The sequence below is a fragment of the Cryptomeria japonica genome, chromosome 9 (assembly GCF_030272615.1).
Source record: "Cryptomeria japonica chromosome 9, Sugi_1.0, whole genome shotgun sequence".
Classification (NCBI taxonomy): Eukaryota; Viridiplantae; Streptophyta; class Pinopsida; order Cupressales; family Cupressaceae; genus Cryptomeria; species Cryptomeria japonica.
The window spans coordinates 639747777-639770517 of NC_081413.1; the positions used below are offsets into that span (position 1 = coordinate 639747777).

The window sequence follows — 22741 nt, forward strand, 5'->3', positions numbered from 1 at the left end:
GGGATCTCAAATGTTAAGTAGTTGAATTGGGATTTTTAATATATCAATCAATATTTGGAGTTAATTTTTATTTTTTAATTTGACCTGATATATTTTATTATGTGTTGTAAGGAGGTCTAAAGATAGGTGGAGGAGTTTCAGGAGGGTTAGGCTTGTTGGATATCATTAGCATATGATGAACCGGTATGATGATAATGTATGTTGTCATTGATGTCAATAATTTCAAGTGAACCGGTATGAAGAGGTATGAGGAGATTCGGTGAACCGGTGTCGGGGTTTCACTAAGTGTGATTACCATTTGGTAGTCTCAGCTCTATGGTTATTGGCTTGTCGATCCAGCTTGTGTGATGAACTAATGATACTCTGTGATCGGGGTGCCACATCAGCTTTGAGAGCATAAAGGATTGAGGCATGAGAAGATCGACCGCGTTTGAAGTCTACCTCGAGAATGATTATTCTTCTTAGTGGCATAAGAAGAAAATGTGATGGGTTACTGATTCCCATGAGCGGTGATGAATGAACGATGCAAATTGACTTGTGATCTGTTTGAATTTGTAAATGCTCTATGCAATATGCTTGGATGGTCAGGATGAGACCGCCTATGTTGTAAACCTAAGATGTTTAGGGTTTAAGGTTTATGCCACTAACCTTTCTGTTACCTATAAGGTCGATGATGTTTGTATTGAAAAGTTGTTGGCAAATGTTATGTGTATCCGAGTGAAGAGATACTTGGTACTTGCCAGACCAGTAAAGAGGGAAACTGCAGAGTGTGATTGCATAGAAGAGGATACGAAAAGGATCTGCGTTACCATGTAGTGCTGTTATCAGATCATAGTTTTACTTGTTGTCTTCTAACCATTGCAACAGTTGTAAAATCCCTTTATCGGGTAGCTTTAACAGGCTTACTGTAAAACCTGTAACTAGGTGACTCAAGATCATTGAGTTCTTTAAATCCTCTAGCGAGGTAACCTTTAACAGGGTATATAGCCATCCCTTAACCGGGTGATCTGTAATGGGTGATTTGTAATAGGATCGATTCCTGACAAAACCTTATTGTAAAGTCTTTAACCGGACTAGGCTCCTAATAGGGCGAGCTTCAAAAGAGTTCAAAACAAGCTTGTGGATATTCATTCCCACTGTGGTTTTTCCCATTTGGGTTTCCACGTGAAAAATATGTGTCATGTGTTATGCATTTTTCATGTGATGTTTATGAAGTATTTGGTTGAAAGATCATGCATGCAGAGTTAATAGGTTATGGTATTACTAGCATACCATATGCATATGTTTATGGATGAAAGTTGATGTTGTACATTGTTCGTATTTGAAGTATTCAAACTTATCAGTTTATGGTGTCTGGTGTCTTACTGTGTTTGACCGGTATTGCCATGGTTAAGTTCAGTAATGGTGATAACCAGTTGGTATTGCTTTAGGTAGATAAGTTGTTGAGAGATTTTATCTGTACTGATTCACCACCCCCCCCCCCCCACCCCTTTCAGTACCTTTTGGGTTATCTATTGTTCATCATTATTCATCGAGGCTTTGCTTTCTCTTCAATTGGAACTCACTTTCAATAGTTTGGTGAATTAGTGTTTGGGAGTGTTGTGGGATTTTCAATTCTTGGAATTAAAAAAGGAATTAAAAATCTATTTTTATCCTCATTTAAAATACTAAAAACCTAAAAACATTACCTCTTGACATTGTATGCATTGTGGCAACGTTGTGCTAGCATGTGTCCACTAAAAGAACATCATAAACATGATCATACTTTTCCTTGCTTTTATTAGAGTTTGGTAGAAATGGAGTCGACCTTTTTTTTTTTCTTACAAATAAATAAATGGAGGAATAATTTTTTTACTTAATAAAGATCTTTTTCAATTTAATTTATAAATTGATTAGAAAGATCTAAAAAATACTTGTATAATGGTCTCTTTGATTAACAATAATTATATTCGAAATCTTATTGTTAGCAAAATCAACAATGATTTTTCAATATTTTCTTTTGAGATATATCTTTCTAAGATGCTTTCCTTAGTTGTTATAGTTTCTCAAGCCTTGTTTGAAAGTGCATCTTCTTACAAATAAATAAACAATTTGTAACAAAACCAATTGTTTATAGATCCAAAAGTTATAAGAAACCTACTTACCTTATAAATCTAACATAAAAAATATCTATATGTTTATTTCTCTTAATAAATAACAATATATCATTGATATTGGTCAAAGACGCATAAATTTTGAAGAGAAATTCAAATCATTTTTAGAAAAATCTGTGATTATATTACTCTTTGAAAAGGTTTGAATTGGAAGTAAACATTAGAGAAAATGGGAGAATGTTGCTAATTTTTTTTAAAACTTTTTTTTAGTTAAAGATCTTGCAAACTAAAACATCTTATGCTACATATCCATTTGTGTCTTCAATAGATATTAAGGCTAGGCTCATGAAAACTGATACACAGTGCACACCCACGGTTCATGATACACAGTGCACACCCAGGGAAAAAAATAAGAAAACAAAAAGAAAAAAGAGAGAGAACTAGAAGATGCAAGTAGCAAAGCTAAAGCTTATCGCACGTAGTAGTGCATTGCATGCTATGATCCATATTTAGCAAATACAGCACTAGTATCTGTATTGTATCAATCTGAAGCAAATACACTTTTCAAGTCTGTAAAATTATGAAGAGAAGGCTTATATGCCTCTGCACAACATATTTTTTAAAGTAAAATAGCTTACACAACTTTTATTGTTATGTTTTATATGGAGAGACGTTGGCAGCAAATTTAGAGTTTAGGTGCGAAGAAATTCAAAGTGGCTGCTCCTGCAACGGCCCTCACCATCTCAATATCACATTCATCACCAGAAGAAGAGGGAGGGCCAAAGCACTTCCCTAATTCTAAAACATCATCACCCAGTAAATTTTCCAGTTTAAATGGCATCATTTGACAGCTTTCATTGGCGTTGGCGCCCACAACTTCTGAAACAGTGAGCATTTTAAGGCAGGCATCCCCTGTCACCTTCATGAGATTCAGGTCTGAACTGCTTTCTGGCTGCTTTTTATCTGAAGGGAATAACATTCTCACCATCTTAATCTTCAAAGGAATGGATGTAACCGTACAGTCTTCCATATTGTCAATTCCTTGCTTGAACATTTGCAATCTACTCTCCCATCCTTGTACAAAATCAGGTGAGAAGTGCCATGCTGACTTAGCTGGCCCAGAACCCTGATATGGCCCAAGATAGTCTGCAATTGGAAAAAATTTTGACAGGAAACTCTCGTCTTCTTTAAAAATTTGGAGATTTTTATACTGGAGCATATAATTTACTACATCAGTGTCAAATCCTAAGATGCACCCAAACTTCACCATCTCACATAAGCCTGCAACAAGTTCTGGATGTTCTGATAACAGACCTTTTGAAACTACCTCAGCAAATTCAGTTGCCATGGACACCTTTGCCTTTTGGTCGTGTGATTGTGGATCAGATTTCTGTACCAAGATCCTCTTGCTATCTCTTTCCCAACGCACAGGAGAGTGTGCAGCCACTTTAATGTGCTCTGTCTTATCATCTTCAGTTGTTATTGTCAAAGTGTACATAACTCCAAAGGATTGAGCGGCTTCATAAGCTGAAGATTCCAAAAGGGCTCTCACAATTTGATGCCTTTTATCTGCTGACAATTTGAAGGATGGATCTGCCAGATATCCAAGGATAATTATGTACAGACCTTTTCCGAACAAACTCTCTCCTGCTTGAAGCTTGCACAAACTGATGCCACTTGAAACAGACACCTCCTTTTTTTCTACTGCTTGTGATATTTTTCGAGCTCCAAGAGACTCGTATATTGAGAACAAGAAGTCCAATGGTATTTCGGGATCTGAAGGGTTAGGATGCCATGCATATTTGATCTCTGTTGAAACTTTTCTGAATAGCTCTTTCAATAAAAGGTCATCCGGAATAAAGGTTTCATTAGGCGAACATAATTGGATATCTCCACCGCTTGTGTGTGCTGGAAACTTTAGACCTTGCTTTCCCAACTTTCCTTTTATAGCTGAAGGGGATTGAGTCCAGTGCTTTACAATATTCCTCCAAACTGAACAGCATTCGCACTCAGTTACTACATGATTACTTCTTATCCAGTCCAGCCACAAATTGCAGTAGTCCTCAATCCTGGGATGTAGAGACACACCAAGATTGCTAGAAAAAAAGGGAAGTAGTGTGTCTTCATAATACCTTTCCAGAATTTGTAGCCTGCCAGAGAAGAGGCCATTATCATCATGGACTACACACATTTTTGAATCCATCCACTCACCTGCAAGCCCACCACTGTGTGGAATCCAAATTTTGAGAGGGCTGGAGTAAGTAGGCCGCCACTTTAAACGGTGAAGATATTTGTAAAGCCTTGTTATGACCCTGAAATCTGTGTGTGTTTGGACTGTCCTGGCAACTTCTTCTCATCCATTTCCAAACTCAACAACCACCCCAATCAGTTGGAGGACACTCTTGAATTCATTCATGTTCCTCCTCTAGAAACTACAATCTATAAAAGGAAGGTCGCTCAACTCTACACCAGCCGAAGACCATTCATTATTGAACACAAAAGATTTATTTGGAGACTCATACCCTCGGTAGGTTCTTAACCATTTTCCTTCAATGATAATAGTCTGGAATCTGTTGGGCAGGGACTCACGGCAGACCTCAGCCAAATAGCGAATCCACTCTAAAAGCAGAACAACTTGATCTTCTGTAATGCGAGAGGAAAGTGCAGGCAATGGAGCATTAGGGGTTTTTAGCGTGGGAATGTCCACTGCCCCAAGCTTATTTCTCACAAACAATTCAAGATCATCTTCCCTTTCCCCTCTTAGTCCATTGGCATTGGCATTTGCTTTCATGTAAGCAGGTGACAGTGCAACAATCCCTTGTGCAGCCCATGGATTGTCTCCTATCAGCTTGTGCCACTCGCCCATAGATGCAGGCACAAGTTTGGCTTTGCAACTACTTGCTAATATTATGGATCCCGAACTATTAACTAGAGGCAATTCTTTGCACAAAGTGAGCATCTGTGCTGAATCCATATAGTCATTGACAGACGAAAAATGAAAAAAGTGAGCCACACGGATCAGGAATTCCTTACTTGTAGATGCCTTAGCTTCATCCAAAAGTTGCTTACTAAAACTTGTAACAGAAATTTGAGTGATCTTAGCACATCGATCTAGCCATTCCTGCAATCTTGACCGTTCATAAGAGCTCAAATTCTTCATGGCCACCTGCGTTGCATTTGGCATGAATTTGTAATGTGCAGCATTTCCCAGCTCTTTATTCCACCTTGCCAACCATGCAATATCTCTTTCTTCCGAGGAAAAGTATATTTTGCTTCCCTTAGAAGACATATCCAACAAACTTGCCCACCCTACACCATAGGAGGCATTGTCATACTTAAAAATAGGAAATTGTTGGAGAGAGCTTGGAATTCCACTGTTCCAATGTTCAACAATAAAGCAAAGGAGTTACACATATAAATCTTGAGAGAGATTGGCAAGCCAACCAGGGGTACTTCAAATACATGTGGAGTACCAGTCATCGGGCACAGAGCCCACTCCCAAGAAATCCAGAGAACTCGAGGAGTTGTCAAGGCACGAGTGTATTATGAATACTCCAGTAGACCACAGGGCACTGGGCTTTTCCAGGCCTTCTCCGGTTGCTGCTTCTAATATTTTTCTGAATCCTGCAAGTATTTTGCGAGCTCGAATGGGCGTGCAATAGGCATTTCCAGGTTCACATAAGATGACTTCTTCTGTCTTGAGCTTGGCTTGGATGTCTTCCCGAATTCTTCTTAGCTGCAGATATGAAGGTATACTAATGGGGAGGTACCTGAAACAATATGATCTCGCAGAAGGAGGAGCCCCTGTCACACTCTTCAAGAGAGAGAGAAAAGCTTCACAAAATGCTGAGGGAATACAGTCTAGAATCCCTTGATTCCACTTGTTGTCCCAAAGAATACTTTCTCTTGAGGACGGCAACAAAAAATCTGCTTGAATTATGAATGGCAATCCAGTGACTATTTCAGTGGGAAGAAAGGCATAAATATCAGCACCTACCCTGTTGCCTCTGGTAACTCGATCTTCCCGGGGAAAAGCAAGTGTTATCACCCAATTGTCAATGTCCTTTCTCTCCTCTACCCGATTGTTCGTTATCACTGGAAATCGCTGCCTCCACATGTAATAACTGCATTCTCCATTCGGTTCCCCATTTTCCTCTGCCGATAGATGGAGAATAAATGATTCACTTCCCTCTTTCTTCACATTCTGAAATGCTATTTCCTGGGACACAGAGACTGCATTCACCCGGGGACTCTGATTTTGGCCATCTTCACGAACGGAGAGTCTTTTAATTTTGGACATAAACAGAATGACTTCTGGATGAATGTTAGCAAGCTGGTCCTTCACTCCTTCCACCTTCTCTGGGCGTAAAGGGAGAACTATAACAGTAATAGGGAACTCACCCTGGCTTTGGCTATTGCTACTATATATCCTTTTGAGATCTTCAATATTTGGTTTGTCGATCCACTCTGGAACTATATACCCAATTTTGACCCCAGAATCAGATGGAGGGATTTCATTGAATCGAATTTTATACCCGTTGCTGAAAATATACGGGTGGTTTGTGACCAAGAAAACACTCTTGAACCCAATTCCTGAAATATGATATATCCTTTCAGAGGAATTCAAAAGGAAATATAAAACTTCAACATTCATTTAAGCAAAAACAAAGATGCAACCTCTGTTTAAAACTATCCACTTGAACATGTATTGTCAATTAGTCGTTTGAAGCATCTCCATCATCCACAACTAAAATTAGACAATTACTATAATTGCATATTTTGCATTTGCAGCAATACAAATTTTATAAACACACTATTACTAAACAATGAATTTTAAAGGCAAGACCACATAATACCTTTCTCTCCAATGTAACCTCCCTATCTTTTACCCTTCTTGGTGGATCGTCCGATACTGCAGAGGGATTCGATGTTTCGGGGAGTGAAGCCCTTCTCATTGTTAAACACCAACAGAGTAGCAGAGGCACCCACACCAGTCACATCTCTGCTCGTAACCACAAATTCCAGTGATGGCTCAACATCAGGTTCATACTCATTGTCTTCTGCATTCTGTCAAATCATAACCACCCAGACTTTAATTTTACAGGCAATGTGAATTGAAAACAGAAACATATCACAAGGCAGTGTCAAGAAATAATTAGAATTATATCACCCAGACAGCTACCTGTATGAGCTCCATGAGAAAATGGACATCCTTGGTGTAGAGTTCTGCTGACAGATTTCTAACAGCATGATGAAGATCTTCTGTAAGTGGGTTTTCCTCTCCACCTATGGAAAATTTGTTTCTTCTTATCTCTTCAATATGCTAACGGGGAGTCGCCATTTCTCTTCTAAGTGCAGAATTCTCAGTGTTGTTAAACCCAAATATATTATTACACCCAATAAATTACGAGTATACACACAAATATATATGTAGCTTAAGACAAGAAAATGGAACTTCTTAAATAAGAGTGCGATAACACGCCTTGTTTTTCAGATAGAATAGAATTGCAGTAGAGTGCGCCTAGTTTCACTTGCTTTCAGATAGAATAGAATTTTCAGGAGTTTCTTTATGACAACAAAAGACAATGCTGGTTTGCTTATTACGCCGAAGGAGATGGACAACCTCATATGAACAATCTACGGCTGAAAATGATCTTTAGGCTTGCAAGACGATTAAAATGATCTTGGCCGTGCATTTTTCACTGGTTGTCCACTGCATAATAAATGGGTTTCGTGTATAGTACCTTTTTTTGATCGTTTGTTTCTTGGCTGTGCATTTCTCTCTGGTTGTCCACTGCGTAATAAATGGGTTATTTACTTTCACATCGAATCCTTATTTAGTTTCAATCACATGTTGGTATGCAATAGGTAGGCTAATATTTTTTATATAGGCTTTAAATTATGTACATTAATATTAATCAATATAAATATAGTAAATTATATAGAATTGTCTATATTATTTAAATATGATGAATACATAATTAATTATATATTTCGAAGTCTAAATTTTTCTTTAAATTTCTTATATTTGTTTATTACTTCATATCATATTATATTTAACATAATATAACTTGTTTGGCAGATACAATTTTAGCAAATTTTAAAATAGTTTAATAAGTATATTCTATATTTTGTGTATAGTGAGGTGATTTTTACGTGTCCTTTCTCTATATTTCAATTTTAATTTTTTTTGTTAAGCTAATTGTCAATTTGAATCTTTATTTTTTTCCCATTAATTGAATGGACAATTATGTTTTGACATTTCATAATACTTCAATTAAGAAAAGACATTGTTATACCTACCAATACTTTTTCCAAGATTTAGTACTTATACTTTCTCCTACTTCACTCCTGTCAGGAAATGGCTAAGCGTACAAATAGTCATGAAATCACTCAACTCTTAGATACAACCAAAAGAATTCAAAGCCCCTTAATGCTAGTAGATGTCACGACTATGAAATCTGAAACATGTTCTTTTGTTAATCAATTAGAATGTCTTGGAATTGATGTCCAAAATATTGCTTCAATTGTGTCAAATCTTTGCCATCATATTGTATAGAAATTAAAAATTACATGCCAAACAACACCTCTTGTGGAAGAATTGGACATCGAAAAACTTCAAGAGATGGCATTGTCAACATTTCAACCCACTTACATCAAATTAGAAGGGCTTTGTGATCTCCATAAGGAGTTGTTTCTTGATGAACTCTACTCAATTAAGGATGCCTCCAAAATCATCCATGCTTATGAGATGTACTTGAAGAATATGTGATTAGTTATTTCAACTACTTACAATGTAAAAATCCTAAACTTGTCTTTTAATTACTTACTGATGTCATGGAAATGGGGACAAGGCAACAACAAAGTTCAATGTTAATAAGTTAGTTTCAACCATAAAAACAAAACAAAGAACTAAAAACCATTCCAAACATATCAAAGGAGATTTCAAAAAGCATGAAAGAAGTTTAACAAAATAAAAGAAAGGAGAAGAGCCTCCCTAAGATGCTTCCATGATGCCTTTCGATGTTTCTCCCTTGTTTCTCCCCTCTCCAAGTCCCAAATGAGTGTAGCTCTCAGCTTTTAGCACTAGCCATGGATGCCATATGGAGATTCAAGATGGTTGAATATGATAAGCAAATGCTATGCAAGTGTAGATAGTGATGCTATGAAAAAGCTCTATGCTAATACCAGTATAACAACAATACTCTAATGCTTCCTTTTTTTGCTTGAGGAGAAGGGTTCTATTTATAGAAGAAATGGGGAAATGAAGGGTTAAGATTGAGTAATCTTAACAAGGGTTAGGATTGAAAGATATTCAATCCATGTGAGACTTTCAACCCAATCCCATGTTGACAAGTGTGACCATGAGGAGGCTTGAGAGGAGAGATAATGAGCATTAAATGCCTGAGGGGACATGATGGTTACCCTAGTCAAAGAAATAAATGCTTTGAAGAGACACATGGGTTACATGAGGGTTAAGTTAGGGGTCAAAGTCCTTAACCATGGGTGCAAGTGGAATTAACCATTAATGGTCATGTAAGAGCCATAAGTGGCTTGGAAGACTTTAGAGGTTAATTTGTTGAACACACAAATCATTAATTGTTTTTCAAAGACTTTGGAGTCTTTGAGAAGTGACTCCAGTTTGCTTAGGAATGTGACAATATTTAGGGGATGGATTAGGTTAATTAGGAAAGGTTTAGAAGAATCTAGAAGGGGTTTAGGAATGCAAGTGGATTTTGTAGGAAAATGCAAGTGGGAGGAATTTTGGTATTTTCAATTAAAATAAAATCATTTATTTCAATTAAATGGTGTAATTTGCATTTGGATAAATATTCAAATAAATATTAATTTATTTAAATGAGAAAAAGGAAGATAAAGCATTAAAATGCTTGAAGACTTTGAGGGAAACCATTAAAGGCTTGAAGACTTTAAGGGAAGCAATTAAAGTCTTAAGAAGACTTTAAGGGAAGCCATTAAGTTTGAAGACTTTAAGGGAAACCATTAAAGGCTTAAGAAGACTATAGAAGGAAGCCATCAAGTTTGAAGACTTTAAAGCCATTAAGTTTGAAGACTTTAAGGGAAACCATTAAAGGCTTAAGAAGACTATAGAAGGAAGCCATCAAGTTTGAAGACTTTAAAGCCATTAAGTTTGAAGACTTTAAGGGAAACTATTAAAGGTTTGAAGTGGGTGAGGATAAATAGGATTTTAGTTGTGCAACTTGCATTTGTAGGAAAATGCAAGTGGGTGGAGGATAAAGGTGATTTAAATAAATGATTTATTTAAAATAGTTGTGCAACTTGCATTTGTAGGAAAATACAAGTGGGTGGAGGATAAAGGTGATTATAATAAATGTTAATTTATTTAAATGTGAGAGATGATTTAATTAAACAAATATGATTTATTTATTTAATTAATGGTTTGAATTTGGTTAAGTGAATTAAATCAAATAAATTGAATAATTTATTTAATTAATAAGAGAAGAGGGTTAAGATGAATTAATTAAATATTAATTTAATTAATTATTGATTGATGGTTAAATAATCAAATAAATACTAAATATTCATTTAATTAAGTGGACAGATTTATGTGACTACACTTACAATGTAAATAGCTTACACTTATAAACAAACTTCTATTTCACTACTATGGACCCTACTTATATTTATCAGTGTAAATTTTCAACACAATATATAATGACTCTTTTTTTAGAAGAGAAATTAATTTAATGAATTTCTTCTTACAGTCAATGATTTGTCATCCATATAAAAGTAGTCCATGTTCAACATTCTTCCTTTAATTACGTTATATGTATTCAAATTTCCTAGATTATTACTTCCTTCTAGACATATATTTTTAATGTGATTCTTTGAGCTTCAACCACTCTTAAATTTAATAAATTAGATAATTTATAAATGTTTATTATTGTAAGTTTGTTTCCTTCAACCAATTCATATAGGTTCATTTTAGAAAGTGTTTCTCAACCACTCTAAAATATTGCAAACTATGTATTTTATAAATGTCTATTTTACAAAGTTTGTTTCATGTACTAATTCATATAGGTGTATTTAGACTTATAGGCAATCCTAAGTTCAACTTGTATTTAAAGTTTACATTAAATGTTGTTTTCTGCTTACATCTGCAAAAAATAGAAGCTATTAATTTTTTTGCTTAAACAAAAGAAATACATAAACATATGCAATACACTTAAAAGGAGACAGAGTAATATTTTACTTTTAAAGAGAATTTATTCTTACAAGATGTTCAACAAATTTACGTATGTCCATATTTTCCCATATTGTTTTTTCACTCTTGTTTGTTCACATATACACCTCCTTACTAAATTATAATCTCATTTTATTGCAAGGCTATCCTACCTTCCATCAAGTAGCTTTGATGACCCATTGGAATCTTCTTCTACAAAATATTTCATACCAATCATGGACCCTTTCCAAACATTTACCATTAAAACATTAACAATTTTATCATGTTCTCATGCTTCTATATATAACAGATGTCAAGCTTTTATGAAATTTAAAAATCTTACATAATTGATAAAAACAAATTCTTATATTTCAATCATAATTAATATAGAACATATTTTGAATTCCATAGTGTTTGTAATTATCTATAAAATGTTTTACAAAATTCTATTTGACAAATTTGTGGTGTTTGTAACACTGTGTGAGGTGTTCAAAAGAATGGTATAAATGAGGAAGATGTGGAAGATATGCAAATATTTTTAGGACCTACTTTTTATATGTTAATTATGAATTTGCTTGAGATATTCCAAACAAATTCAAAATGTAAACCTTATGTTCAATTCCATTATGTTTTTAGCTTTTGGATTAAGCGTACATATAAAGAGATTACAAACATAGCTATACACAAGACTATCAATACAATTGATAAGAAGTTGTCAGGATGATTGGTTAAAAAAAATAGTTCCCTTCTTTGAGCCTTTTTATTAAGTGTTTTTCTTATGTGTAAATTTCATCTTTTGTCTATTTAAATTGTCTAAATCAATCGAGGTAGTCATACTTACTTCTAGATGACTTTCTTTAAGAGAGAGGTTCTCCAGAAAACTAAGTTTCATTTTCCGTTCATGGATGTTGCCCATCTAATAAGGTTCTAATGTCTTTTTCTCTTCCTACCATAATCTTACAATTAATTGCTAAGGTTTTCCACCTACGAAGTTTTCATCCCCAAAATCTCAATAAAGTTTTCTTAAAATTAGACACTTTTATCTCATTTTAAAATACAATAAATAAAATTTTGTATTTTGATATTTCTTCTTTTGCACGACATTGTAACATTGCTTTAAGAATTCCTAGATAGAGATAGTTTCAAGCCCTATGTCACCAATAATTTTTAATTTGCTTCTACATATTGCAGCTACAATAGATTTTTACTAGGTCTATGTTGTCGATTGCTAAGTTTTCCAATTAGATGAACTTTTTTTTAAAAAGTTATTAAATTAACATAATCTATGAGATTAACATTGTTGTTTCTAGATTTGATTGTGTGTAAATTTTTATCATCAACATTTCATATCACACCCTGTGATCTATCATTGGGATGAAAGAGAGTTTAAGGAGATGTGAAAATAAAAGTGTTTTTATATTTTTTTCTAGAGGGACACCTTCTAATCTCCCCCCTCACTTTTCCAACCCCTTCTTTCTTTTCTTCATAATTATTTTGTATCATTTTTTAACCTCCCCATTGCCTCTTTGTGAGCATTTGCTATATTATTGAGCTATTACCACTTGTGTTTTCCTTCAAATCCTTCATTGCCCAACCAAGTGATTTAGACTTGCAAACCTCCAAACCATCCCCTACCGTCCTCCTTTTTCCATCATATAATTATTTTGTCAATTAGGTATGTTGACCATTGAATATATGTGAGTGTACACCTCCTTTTGGCTACCTTTTGAAGGTCCAAGTCATAACTACACAAAAGTGCTTTAGACTGAATGTTTCAAACTCTCATACTAGTCACCCTCAACACCTTAAACCCCATTCTAAGTCAAGAAAAGTTGTAATTGCAAAACCTTTCTCCCACTCCTATTCATCATGTGTGTTTCCCTAAACCCTTGAGCATGCAAATTTATAAGTTTTAATGATTATGGGGTGATTTACACATATTTCATTTCATAATTTAGTTTTTATAAAAGAATTATCAAATTTCTCATGTGGATTTAAGCTTGAAATATTGCAAAGGGTTTGATTGAGGTAGCCTTTCTAACCTCTCCCCCCTCCATGCCCCCTTTAACTTTTTATTTTTAGAGTTCCCATGAGCAAGTTTGTGATTGTAGGTCAATTTCTAAAGAATATAGAGAGAGCTAGAAAAGGTTGTAGAAGGAAAGTAAGAACTAAGTTTTAGACCTCTATTAGTCCATCTTCTTGGTAGAGTATTTCCAACATTCCACTTTACATGCATTGTTTATTTACAGTCAATAGGTCCATGTCCAAAATTATAGTCAATTATAAGGTTTTTTTTTGTCACTAACAAGCGGACATCTCTAAGAAGGGTAAGTGCAAGGTAATAGGGACCTAGAAAATGGTCAAAATGATTAGTTATATACATTTCTTAGGGAAACATATCATAAATGTGCAATTGAAAACTTAAGGTAAATGGTTTAATTAAGAAAAATTACTTTGTGTCATAACCTCCTATGGTCGAATAAATTTGGATTGGGAGTACATGATGATTATTGTGACACCTAGAAAAATTTAGAGAAATTTAGAGAAGAAAAGTAGGCTGCAAGTTTTAGACGTTCATTAGTCTGTCTTCTTGATCAAATAATTTAAACATTCCACTTTGCAAGTATTGTTTCATTCAAATTCAAGTGCACAATTGTAGAGAGATAGCGCAAGACGATTGCACTCCCTACAACCATTGATTCATTTTCTGTCATCATCATCTCCCGTGTAAGCGATGGGACTGCAAAAAAGTGACATATTTCTACCATTCGCTTTCACTGTTTCCCTCTACCCCTCGATTAATTCATATCTATTTCCGGACGGCCCATCTGCACAATTTATTAGGTACTTCCCCTCGATCAATTCATAACTATTTCCGAACGGCCCACCTGCCCAATTTATTAGGTACTTGCAACTTCACTTTAAATTCTACTGTTTTCCGATGATCGTTTTCTTTTGCTCACTGTTTATGTCATCTCTCTCTTTTTTTTTCCATCCCCGCAATTCATATGTTCGATTTTCTGCCTTGTATTATATGCTTTGGTAGGGTTTTGTACTCCTCTGTCAAACAGGCACCCAAAAAACACTACTGTAACGTCAGAATCCACCTTCCCCACGTTAGTCGATAGGAGATATTGTGGGGGAACTTGACGGGACTTACGTGATGTCTCACGCCGAACTTTTTTTCACGGTGCCCACAAAATTTGCCGATGCCGTCGCGGGTAAAAAATAAACTAAGATTTGCAGTTTTTAGCAGGTCATTTGCAGAGCCATTTCAAGTAAATCAAGATAGCATAATAGAAGGGTAATATTTGTCAGACGTTTTAGTTGCAAGTTCTCTGGTAGACATGTATCCGAAATGTGGAAGCATAGACAAGGCGTGTGCAGTGTTTGGCAAAATGCTTCAAAGAGGTGTATTCTCGAGAATGTGATGAGTGCAGGATATGTTCAAAATGGGTGTTCTGATAAGGTTTAGGTTTTAGAAACTTTTAAGCAAACGCAATTGGCAAGTGTAAAGTCAGCCACATTTCACAACCTTTGCCACTGTCTTCCTTCCCTCTACTCAAATGGGACCTTTGGAATTGGGTATGTGAACTGTTTGACAGATGCCTTAAAAGAGATGTGGTGTCGTGGTTTGCATTGATCATAGGTTCATAGGATATGCTGAAAATGGATTTGTTGAAAAGGCTTTAGAAACTTTCAGACAAATGCAATTGGAATGTGTAAAACCAAATTTCACAACCTTTTTGCTAGCATCCTTCCAGTCATATGTCAAAATGCATAATCTAACATCCTTCATGGGACACAAATTATATAAAGAAGAATATTTTCTGTAAACATCCCTTCAAATTCTTAAACATTGCAAATTTTGCAGATTCGATAAAGGGATGTTTATTTGTTAACAATCATTCATGTCAAGCTCCTTAAAATAACAAATCTATCCATCGTAATCTATATTTCATAAGTAAATTGTTTTCTTATATTGTAAAGAAATACATATATATCAATAAAGTACGTAACTTACATGACCTCCATGCAATTTTTCACCTAATCACCATATTTTGATTCACTACTAAGTTCAGTTTTCACTTTACTTGATTCGTACTCTCCAATATATTATATAATCTATATTTTACTATCATTGTAATCATGATAGACTCTTACACGAAAGCACATTAGAAACTTTGACAATCAAATGTCCTTGGAACAACTTACCCCTATAACAATAAAGACAATTTTTTTTTGTCATTTATTTCTGCCCTCCAATATATTATCTAAAGTATATTTAGTCATATTTAAATTCTTGTAAGTGGACGCATGGTTGATTTGAAGCTATCACTTATTCATTGAGACCTATTTTATACAATCAATATCATTTGGTAAATGGCCTACCAATTCACATGATGAATTACATAAACATATGCAAACAATAGACAACAATCTTCCTTCTCTATATCAATCCATATTTCTCCCTATCTCTCATCCTTTCCATCTTTCTAGACCTTTATATCTAGATTTCTTCGCCTCTTTATCTCCATCTCTTCTTGGTATTAGAGCTTGGTCCTCTATTTTCAGAAGTCTAACAACTTGAGGAAGATCTTGACATCGGTAAAGATGGAAAATCTGATGAAGCAACTTGAAGGAGCTCTTTCAGACTATGATGCAGAAAAGTTGAAAGATATCAAACTAGAAGATGATTTAAGGGCAGCTCAGGATATCATTCAGGCACTTCAAGAGAATCTTACTGTTACAAGAAATAAGAGAAGAGAACTTTGTGAAAAGCTACAAAATGAGAATGATGAAAAGGAATCACTTAATGATCAAATAAGCAAGCTGAAACAAGAGAACATGACAACAAAGAATGAGATGCAGGATATGACTATGAGATTTTGCAAAGAGATTGAGGATAAGGAAGAAGAATGAAGAAGAATTGACCAGAAGACTAAGTGATGCAGCAAATGAGAACACAAGACTTAGCTATGAAAATGACATGTTGAAGATAGATCTGATGCACACTCAGAATGACTCCAATGAACTGATGAGACAGAAAGAAGTCTTAGAAAGAGAACTAGAAACTGCAAATCAACATAAAAAAAAATTCAAGAAAAGCTCAGAGGAATTTGGCACCTTGCTGAAGAATCAAAAACCTAAAGGTGACACTTTTGGAATTGGCTTTGAAGTTGGTGAAAGCTTCGGTATTGCAAATACTTAGAGCAAACCGGTAAGACAACCTAATGCTTATAAATTCAATGGAAAATGCTTTAACTGTAATAAGTATGGTCATAGAACAAATGAATGTAGATCTAGAAATTATCAGAATATCAACACACCCACCGGTCAATGTTCAAAATGCAACAAAGTTGGTCACAACTCTAAAAACTACAAAATGAATGTGAGATGTTAAGTTTTTGGAAGATTTGGACACCTATCTAATCAATGCAGAACACAAACCAGCATAGGTTATGGGAAAGGTATTCAAAAGAATAATGTGACTTGTTATGCATGTAACAAGATTGGGCATATTGCAAAATTCTGTAGAAGTAAAGGATCACCGACAAACAACAAAAGTTCTAGCTTGAAAGGCAAAGAAAAAGTTGAAGAGGTTAAGCAAGAATTCTCAAAACAATGGATTAGAAAAGCTAATCTAAATATTGGGAATACTCCTCCACTAGTAGAACCAATCAATGCTTCATTGGCAGGACAGAGTGATGCTTCACCAGTAGGACAGAGCAGTGCTCCACCGGCAGGAAGTTCTTCATCTAATTGAAGAAAGTTTCCTTGAGGGTTTGGCAATCTAATGACACATGTGCTATTATTCCCTCGGTTAGAGATAAGAAGTTGGAAATTACTTGTTACCAACAGACAATGTTAAGTGAATACTTAATCGGCATGCATTTAATGTGGTAGATGGTGAAAAGATACTATAAATTTGAGGTTTTGGCTCCATTCCATTTCACCGAAATTTCAAACCTACGAAGAGCGCGAAGATTCCGAGCTAAGGCATTCCGAGCAAGAGGCAAGAACACTCCAAGCAATCATCCATCCTAAAGGTAGTAAAAGGTATTTTATCATGGCATCCACCTCTGCAATTGAATATATAGCAAACCCTACTGTTGTCAAAGTGATAAAAAGACCTAGGCCCATATTTCAATTAGTTCCCGAGGTAGCAAAGAAAGATGATACCTTAGGTGCTTTTTCTCAAATTCCTAAGGGAGTTGTTTATGCTAAAGACCCCAGAATTTACATTCATTGTAACATTGAGGAACTAGGAGATGAAGAGATTAAAACCATGTTTAAAACTGTGATATGTGATGAATCCAGCAATGTAAAAGATGAACACAAGATCATTGAAACCCTAGGATTTACAAAGATCCTTAGCATTCCTGAATTCCCCAAGGATGTGATTAGGATAATCTTAAGCAGGGTACATGGTGAATTTTTCTGGCTAGATGCAATCCACAAAATCACTAAGGAAGCTGTGAAAGCTATCACAGGGTTACCGACCATCGGTAAAAGACCAGACAAAACTGAGAAGGTATCCAATGACCTAGTTACAAACCTAACTAGTGCCACATCCGATAAAAGGTCCTTAAGAGTAAATGATGTAACAAACATTAATGTGAGATTTATCAGCATGATATTAGGGTATAAAGCTACTCATGCAAATAGACTTAATTCAGTTTCAAGTTTATGCATTAAGAGTGCTTATGATATGGTCACAGATAATGCAAAGATTGATGTATGTGAGTGGTTAAAGGATGAATTAATTGACAACCTTGGAAAGATTAAGAAGGACAAGAAAGGAACTTTCAGGTTTGGAAATCTGCTAGTATGTCTAATGCTACATATAACCAAGCAGGTTCCCGATATAGGCTACAAAGAACTTGGATATGATATACCGGTAGGCAAACAGTTAACATAACTATTCAATAACATGGGAGAAGACAAGGAAAACAATATCCATGATTTCTTTCAAGCACTAAAGGCCAAAATGAAGAAAAGAATCAGGCTATCGCAAAAGATTGTTGACAAATATAAAGATGAAATATGCTTTGTAATCAAGAAAGATGAGATCTAGATGGAAGTAGTCATCCCTAGGACAATTTGGGTAACAGAGACGAGTTATGAAACAGATGATCATATAATTGAAACATATGCTAAAGCACGTCTAGAAGCCCCTAAAGAACCTAAGGAAGAAGTATTTGGTAGTGTAGAAACTATTGAAAGCCAAATACAATCTAAGAAAAGAGTGAAAAAGGTTGAGGCAGTTGTAAGAAAAGGTTCCAGACAAGCAAAGGCCATCAAAGAAGATGTGTTAAAACAAACTGGTATAACAGAGGATGAGTTAGCAGCTCCACAATCGGAAACTCACCTATCACCGGTAGGTACTTCTTCGGAGAGTGACATGCCTGCAACTTTCAAGAGAGTTGTAAGGAAAAGAGATCCCTCACCGGCAACCACACCCTCACCGAGGAGGACAAGACAAAAACAACAAGCAGTGAGATCTCTGGTAAGAAAGGCTACACCTAAGAAGAAGAAACTAACACCCAAAAAGAAGAAGAGGACAAACAAGGACTTGGCACCTCTTGATATACTGTTAAATGAAATTACAGAGGAAGGAAAATTGAAGAATATAGAGAAAATATATGACACTTTAACAACTGATGAAAAAGAACAAGTTGAAAACAGTGTTATATTGCATATCGATATGTATAAGAAATTTTTGATGGAAGTAGTAAATGAAATTCCAGATGAACTATTTAAGAAATTGGAAGCAAGAAGACAAGCAAGAATAGAACTGGACAAGAAAATAAAGATTGAAAAGCTACTTGTTGTATATCTGGTGAATTCACCCAAAGAAATTGATGACCTAATTGCTCAAGCCAACTGGTCAGTATTTTCTACTGCACATCGACACATTGCTTTAATGGTTGGAAGAGTTAATGAGGTGACTGAGGAGACAAAAAATGGATGGGATATATTCCTAGTTGAAAAAGAAAAACAAGAAGAATACAGGAACCCCAAACCTATGAAAGTTTATCAGAAAGAAAGAGACAAGGGTAAAGGTAAAGTTGGTGGACCACCTAGTATCAAGGTTAAAGACAACTTACCCCCACCTCCTTTGATTACTACACTGGTAAAAACAACAGCTACAAAAGATCAACCGGCAGTTGAAAGTATGGATGTAGAGGATGGTAATCCTAATCCTGAAGTCTTATATACTATGGATGTTGATACTCAAAAGATCAACATTGTGGTAGACAAAGATACAACTAATAAGACTGAAATGGCTAGTGAGCCTTCGGTAGCTGAGCAAACTGACAACACACGAGAGAAACCGACTGATGACAAAGAGAAGAAGGTAGAAACTCAGACTTTGACTGAGACAATGCAACAAACAGAGAAACAAAAAGAGCAAAAGGCTCTTGAACAGGAACAGGAATAGAAGGAAACAGTGCCACCGGCATCTGGAGAAGTAGAAAAACCATTGCTTAGGGAAATGCAAACACAAACAGACCTACCAGAGGTCAATAAAAGCTTGGTTACTTCCACTAGCAGTACTCAAAATGTTGGTTCATCATCAAGCTACAAAACAACTAATGTGACTGAGGTACTATTAGATTCAATCAAAAAGATAACAGACTGCAGTTCACAAGCTTATAAGGCAATAGATGATACCATACCAATTTTGAAGGTAATTGCTCCTAACTGTAGTATAGACAATAAAGATTCTTTAGGACAACTTGATACCTTGTGTAAATATATCACAGAAAACATTGAGAAAATAAAGGAAGAGACACTGAAGGATAAAGTAGAAATTGAAAAACAGAAATTCTTTGATGAGCAAATAAAGAAGTGTAACAGAGATTTTGACACACTTCTACTGAAACTGTGTAATTTATTGAAAGAGTACAAAACTCTGTACAAAGACACCTGTAAGACAAAACTTTTGACTGTAGATATAGACAAGAAGATGAGCAAGGTACGGGATGAAATTAATAAACTTGCAGATAATTTTGTCAACTCACCTGATACACTATCAGTTTTTGAATAGAAGATAACAAATTTTGAGGAAGATTTACTTAAATTTGAAAGAGAGAAAGAAAGAATAGTGAATAAGGCAAAGCATCTAAGATTAAAACTGAGTCCAAGATTGGACTATCTAGCATCACTGTGGAAGGAAGTATCCGAGGCACTAATACAGGGACAAAAAACACCGGCAAAGCATTTGCAGCATCTCACCAGTATAGTTAAGAGAACAGAGACAACAATAAGAGATAGTAAAAAGTTCATGGAGAGTATAAACTTGATCTTGGCGGATTTATTTCAAATTGTAACTACCCAATTACAAGGTTGAAACTACAAACTCTACTAACATCTTGACAACCTTTGTCATTGATGCCAAAGGGGGAGTAGTGGGATGAGAAAATTCAACATCACAGGAATCATATGCTCAGGGGGAGCACACACATTTTTTATTGTAACATTTTTTGGACTTCACATTTTTGGATACATTTTTGAAATTTCTCATGAGTGTTGCCATCAATGCCAAAGGGGGAGATTGTTGGCATATGCACACTCCAATAAGACATTGTAGGTGATTGAAGGTTTTGTTATTGATGGCAACCTTGCAATCCTATGACACCGGCAAGGCATTACACCGACAAGTTAGTGCACTGGCATCAACAGATCACACTCTACACCGGCACTCAGGACACCGACACCGGCACAAAGAAAGGAAGTATATTGGCACAGAGGCCGATAGGATTTTGTTACATTTTGTTTATTATTGTAAAAACTTTGTAAGCCGACTTGGCAAATTGTAAAATGACTCTTATATATATAAGAGATCATTGTAGACATTTAGTAGAGCAAGCGAGAGCGAAAAAGAAAAATATAAGGCAAACGTATTATGCGAAATATACGTTGAAGGGTTTATGTAAGAAGCAGAGCAGCAACCGGTACTGGATCTAACATTATAGATGCTATTGTAAAGCAGTACAAGATATTGAATTTGTATAATCCACATTGTAAGTCAGTGAGACTTCCCATTGAACAGTGAGCTCTAGGTAGTTGGCCTTCCTGCATGTGCAGGCCCCTATTGTAAGTAATATTCTCTTATTGGCCAGTGAGTGAATATTGTGGGTCACAAATCCCACCGAGGTTTTTCCCACACCGGGTTTCCTCGTTAAATCCTTGTGTTATGGTGTGCTTTTCATGTGGATGTTCTTAATTCTGTTTATTACATTATTTCTTGCATACTGGTACACTGTTATAATATGTTCTGCATGTTTTAAGTTAAGAAATTTTAATTACCGGTTAGATACTGATTCACCCCCCCTTCTCAGTATCTGTGGGATTCCTAACACTTCCTTTAATTGTTTTGCCCCTCTATTTTGATCCCTCCATATTTCTTCTTTTATCTCTATCTTATTATTTCCTAATTCAAATATTTTATTTAAATCATGCATGAATCTGCTTGAGTGGATACATAAGCTAATTTGAAGCTATCACTTCTCCATTGAGACTATTGTTGTACAAACAACCTCATATGAACAATCTATGGTTGAAAATGATCTTTAGGCTTGCAACACGATTAAAATGATCTTGGCCGTGCATTTCTCTCTGGTTGTCCACTGCGTAACTAGCAATTGCAACTTGGTGTGCAATGGGTACGCTAATAATGTGTAAGGTCAATTAGAAAAAAAAATTATTCTATTTTTTGCATATATTTGTGAAATATATGAGATCAATTAGTAGGCAATTAACAGATCATGTTGTTGTGCAACAAAGGTCTCAATGGAGAAGTGATAGCTTCAAATCAACTAGGAATCCACTTTTATCGATCCAAATAAGATTGAAACAAAACATCCAAATTAGGAAGATAACCAAGCTTCATTAACAATAGGCTCATGTTATGTTTGCAATATATATATATATATAGAGAGAGAGAGAGAGAGAGAGAGAGAGAGATCATTTGATGACATGCAAAAGAAAAATTTGTTGTCTTGATAATTGGTACAACTATGAAGCTACTCTAAGAAAGGGGACAATCTAGGAGAATTATATATATATATATATATATATATATATATAGAGAGAGAGAGAGAGAGAGAGAGAGAGAGAGAGAGAGAGGTCATTTGATGACATGCAGGAGCAAAATGTGTTGTCTTGATAATTGGTACAACTATGAAGCCACTCTAAGAAAGGGGACAATCTAGGAGAATTTGGTCAAAAGTACAAAGATAACAATTAAACAAGTTACATCAATCCATTATCAACAAACTCATTTTCTCAATTGATAAATCATTTGTACATGTGAAAAGATTTTTGGTAATAGACAAGATCAATCTCATAATTTAACACATTTAACAAATAAAACTACATTACATCAAACTTATTCTACAACATTAAACGTATAAACTTCACCAAAAATAATATATAT

The 22741-nt window shown here is 35.2% G+C and overlaps 2 protein-coding genes across 2 annotated transcripts in view; both read right to left on the reverse strand.

Annotated features, from left to right (window-relative positions):
• Positions 1–2775: 2775 nt before the first annotated feature.
• LOC131046097 (uncharacterized) lies at positions 2776–7429 on the reverse strand. The gene is made up of 3 exons (XM_057979766.2): positions 7276–7429; positions 6950–7160; positions 2776–6686 (listed from the first exon to the last, which is right to left on the reverse strand). Exon 3 carries the CDS (start codon positions 4294–4296, stop codon positions 2779–2781), a length of 1518 nt encoding a protein of 505 aa, XP_057835749.2. The 5' UTR covers positions 4297–6686; positions 6950–7160; positions 7276–7429; the 3' UTR covers positions 2776–2778.
• The window catches only part of LOC131855872 (uncharacterized), a 118310-nt gene continuing 100087 nt past the window's right edge, over positions 4519–22741 (reverse strand). The window contains exons 7-9 of the mRNA XM_059211861.1: positions 6983–7160; positions 5567–6686; positions 4519–5467 (exon numbers count right to left, since the gene is read on the reverse strand). Of these exons, the coding sequence (XP_059067844.1) occupies positions 4519–5467; positions 5567–6686; positions 6983–7160 (2247 nt within the window). The remainder of the gene's footprint in view (positions 5468–5566; positions 6687–6982; positions 7161–22741) is intronic.